The sequence below is a fragment of the Bombyx mori genome, chromosome 9 (assembly GCF_030269925.1).
Source record: "Bombyx mori chromosome 9, ASM3026992v2".
Lineage (NCBI taxonomy): Eukaryota > Metazoa > Arthropoda > Insecta > Lepidoptera > Bombycidae > Bombyx > Bombyx mori.
This window is the reverse complement of record NC_085115.1, coordinates 7776834-7780705: the sequence shown is the minus strand read 5'-3', so window position 1 is coordinate 7780705 and position 3872 is coordinate 7776834. Positions and strand designations below refer to the sequence as shown.

Sequence of the window (3872 nt, the reverse complement as noted above, 5' to 3'; positions counted from 1 at the left end):
CTGAAACTATTTTTATTTAAATATTCTATTCTGAAATAATTCTCCAGTTCCAAGCTGAAAACGAACACAAAATTAAAACCTTAAGTCTTTGGTTGTGAATTAAACTCAGTTCAGTTCGTTAAATTACTTTTTTTGCATTCAGTTATTACATTTTTTGAAACGTGACGTCATAGACGATAATTAAGGTAACGTAACTGAAAAAAAATATATACAAAATTGAACTCATTCAAATTGTGTGTCTGCGTTCAGCCCAATATTTGGAGTTGTGCTGCATCTTGAGGCGCCTCTGCTATGAGATTAGACCAAAACGTGCTGTAGTTCTTCAGTACAGTTCCCCTGAAAAATTATTTCAACAGGATAAACATATACATAGGATGTGTGTGATAATAATAGCATTTAGTTTTGTAATATAGATCTATTTATGTTTCATATACATATGTCCCTCTAATATAACTAGTCAAAGATGTAATTTCATAAGAGAATGTAATTGATTATAACAATTAAGAATCATTTTCTACTTCAATAATTTAAAATCGATACAGTAAAAAAATTGATAACACTGAATCGATAAGTTGGCACTTAACGTACCTATGGCTTAAAATCATGTGAACATTAATCACGCTCATGACAGACATAACGATTCGTTGATTCTATTACACAACACATTTGCAGTGAAAGGAATATATGTTACGGTTCAAAGACCTCATTATAAAGTATGAGTTAATACCACAAGCACGAGCACTAAATGCGATTAACTTTATTTTTAACTAAAAATGAATTTAAGGAATACATTTCGGTGCTTCTCAGAGTTTTCTTAACGTAATAATAATAAGTCATACAAAACGTTTCACTAAAATTATCTTTTAAACGAAATGCATAATATTTTGAGAACCCAGTTACATCTCAAAGGAACATTAAAATGTTTGGCCTTGTAGAAGACGGCTAGTACATTTGTGAGGCAGTGTGGTTCGATACTGAGAAGGACACATTTTTCGATTTTTGTTGCACGTAGAACGATCTCATGGTCCATTTAGTGTTAAGTGGGTTGGAGCCTACAGATATCATACGGTGAATGTTGTCACCCATCTTGAATCTCGAGGTCCAAACCTCAATTGTATTGAATAGCTGCTGTCCCACCGTTCAAACTAAGTAATCGGTGTGCTTATAATACGCAAATTGACAAACTTTGCGAGCTTAATTTTTATTACATTGTTATTCGTTTCAGGTTGAAACCGTTCTTGAACGTGTTTAAAAAAAATATGCTATCTGCCTGTGGGATTAGATGAACTGGTGGTAGGACCTCTTGTGAGTCCGCACGGGTAGGTACCACCACCCCGCCTATTTCCCACCCTACGTGAAGCAGCAATGCGTTTCGGTTTGAAGGGTGGGGTAGCCGTTGTAACTATACGGAGACCTTAGAACTTATATCTCAAGGTGGGTGGCGCATTTACGTTGTAGATGTCTATGGGCTCCAGTGACCACTTAACACCAGGTGGGCTGTGAGCTCGTCCACCCATCTAAGCAATGAAAAAAAACACCGGTACCACACGAGTGTACGAGTCATTCTTCATTGAAATACTTACGTGAAATAAACTCTGCCCTGTGCGTCTGGAGGTGCCCTCCACAGCAAAACGGCTCTCAATTTCTCTTTAGGGTCAGCATGAGTGATGGACGAACATTCAGGATGTATCGTCGTATTAGGTGCGTTTTCCCAGGTGCCGATCCACTGATCAGTGTCGATGGAGCGGGCTTGTAAAAAGAAGCCCTTAAACGTTTCCGCTCCTTCAATTGTTACTGCAAAGTATGTATAAATGATAGATATACGCGAGCTATTTCAAAGACCTAAGACGTGGAAAAATTTAAAAACACGTCTGTACATCTGTACTTTTTCCCGTCTTTTTTATTCCCTGCTGTTATATTATAGGAAATAATTACTTTAACATACAAAAAGTTGATATAACCAAGAATTATATTAATGGAATTTCTGTTTATGTGTCCATTTATAGCACTGTCTCATTTATTCATAATAAAATTAGAAAACAATAATTTAATCTACTAGTGGCTGACGACATCTGATCTACGTTGATGACATTTATCAAACTAATACATATTGTTATCTTATTCAAGTCAATTTCTTAAAAAGTGCTTAGATAAAATACACCTACAAGAGCACATATTATTATGGACAAATTGCTGATTTTGAATTTAATATCTTGATGTGAAACCCCATCGATTGGCATAGTTACTGTTTCGATACAAAAAAGCGGCATAAAATTAAAATAGTTTTCCAAAAAAATCCAACTGTCTCAATCATGTAGGGCCTAAAGGCCTTATATACTTTATGACTCATAATTGAAGATAAGAAGAGTTTGATATAGGATTAAGGTGCGCATATCAAAGAACAGCTTACGCTAAAGTGGCTCGAGGTGACCAGAGTCAAAACCCTGACGTCATTTTAGGTCACTTCTACATGACAAATGGATTTGTTTAAATTGAACTGGTAAATGATCTTCTATATCTAATGCGTTTTTCCTTAAAAACTAATAGTATTGCACATTACAAACCGGTATATCTACTAGTATAAGAGTGGCATGACCTACAAAAACCCGAACTTTCGTAAACTTACGTCCGGTCGACTGAGTATGTGTATGGTACTTCTCATGGTCGATTTGTAATGAGTACGATATCTACAAAATTGTGTCATCATGCTAATTACCTTGTTCGTAGCGAAGATTCTTGAATTTTCTGGTGTATCTTAGGACCCACTTAATGTGAAAATCCAACCGCATTGATGTTTTCAACTTGAGACATGAGGATGAAATCTCAATGGCATTGGAATAAAGGATATATTATACTCATAACAAACCTAACACGAAAATAGCCGGGGCTTTGGTAAAGGGTTTGTCGTATTGTTAGAATACGAATGAAATTACTGAAACATCGATTTTTATTTTTATTATTGGTATTAATAAATAACGTTGAAAATTAATTGAAACATTTATGGTAAGCAGCAGAGAAAAAAAATTACCTACTCAGAAACGTTCTAAAGATAACATTCTTCATGTTTTGCCCTAGAGCATGTAATCTTAATGTCCATTGAGATAATTTCTGTTTTTCCAACAATCTTGATTCGTGAATAATAATATTATTATGTTTATACAAAATCGAGGCAGAAATCACGTGTTGTTTACAACAGTACTTATGGCAATAAAATTACTTAATAAATGTAATATTTGAATTCGCGATTATTTTAAAATTATTTGGTGTTTTTAACTTGTATTTTTTTAGCAAAAATTTTTTGGGAATTTTCCCTCACCTCTATGAAATTAGATGAACCATCATACTTAAACAAATTCAAAATTTATAAATGCTAAAATATAAGCTTTGAAAGAAAAACAAACCTGTTATTGGGGTATTCGGACCAAATAACATCGATGAAGCTACAACTCTGTACGGAAGTGAAGATATTGGTTGTGTTCTGTGTTGTCCATGATTAGGTTGATTCTGCCTCTCCTTTACACAGGTATCTATAGGTGCACCATCCGGAAAACTTTGTACACCCCAACATAGCACCAATGCCACCAACAGCTTAGATATCATTTTTATATTTTGATAGCTAACAGCATAAGGAACTACACTCGACTGTTCGCGGGCCCATACCACCACCTACTTATGTAAGCTGCGTTTGAAAGGATCCCGATCTCAAACAAGTTGACAGATCAATTAATGGTCGCCGGAGGTTCAGGTGTGCCGAAATACCCATATTACTTCTCATATTTCGTAAACATTCGTATCTTAGTAGCTAACCTTACCTACACATGTACTATTAATCGTTGAAATAGCATTACTTTTACATGTGATCGACATTCGTT

At 35.0% G+C, this 3872-nt stretch overlaps 1 protein-coding gene across 1 annotated transcript; it reads right to left on the bottom strand.

Annotated features, from left to right (window-relative positions):
* Positions 1-114: 114 nt before the first annotated feature.
* Positions 115-3843, bottom strand: LOC105841316 (putative defense protein 3). Its single transcript, XM_012688571.4, has 3 exons — positions 3402-3843; positions 1584-1794; positions 115-336 (listed from the first exon to the last, which is right to left on the bottom strand). Exons 1-3 carry the CDS (start codon positions 3598-3600, stop codon positions 246-248), a joined length of 501 nt encoding a protein of 166 aa, XP_012544025.1. The 5' UTR covers positions 3601-3843; the 3' UTR covers positions 115-245.
* Positions 3844-3872: the final 29 nt, after the last annotated feature.

Excerpts from the sequence above, each read along its gene's own strand:
- LOC105841316 (XM_012688571.4), bottom strand. The coding sequence starts at position 3,600 with ATGATATCTAAGCTGTTGGTGGCATTGGTGCTATGTTGGGGTGTACAA. Across the intron at positions 1,795-3,401 it reads TCCGAATACCCCAATAACAG|TAACAATTGAAGGAGCGGAA; the intron begins GTTTGTTTTTCT and ends CATACTTTGCAG. Across the intron at positions 337-1,583 it reads CAGGGCAGAGTTTATTTCAC|GGGAACTGTACTGAAGAACT; the intron begins GTAAGTATTTCA and ends ATAATTTTTCAG.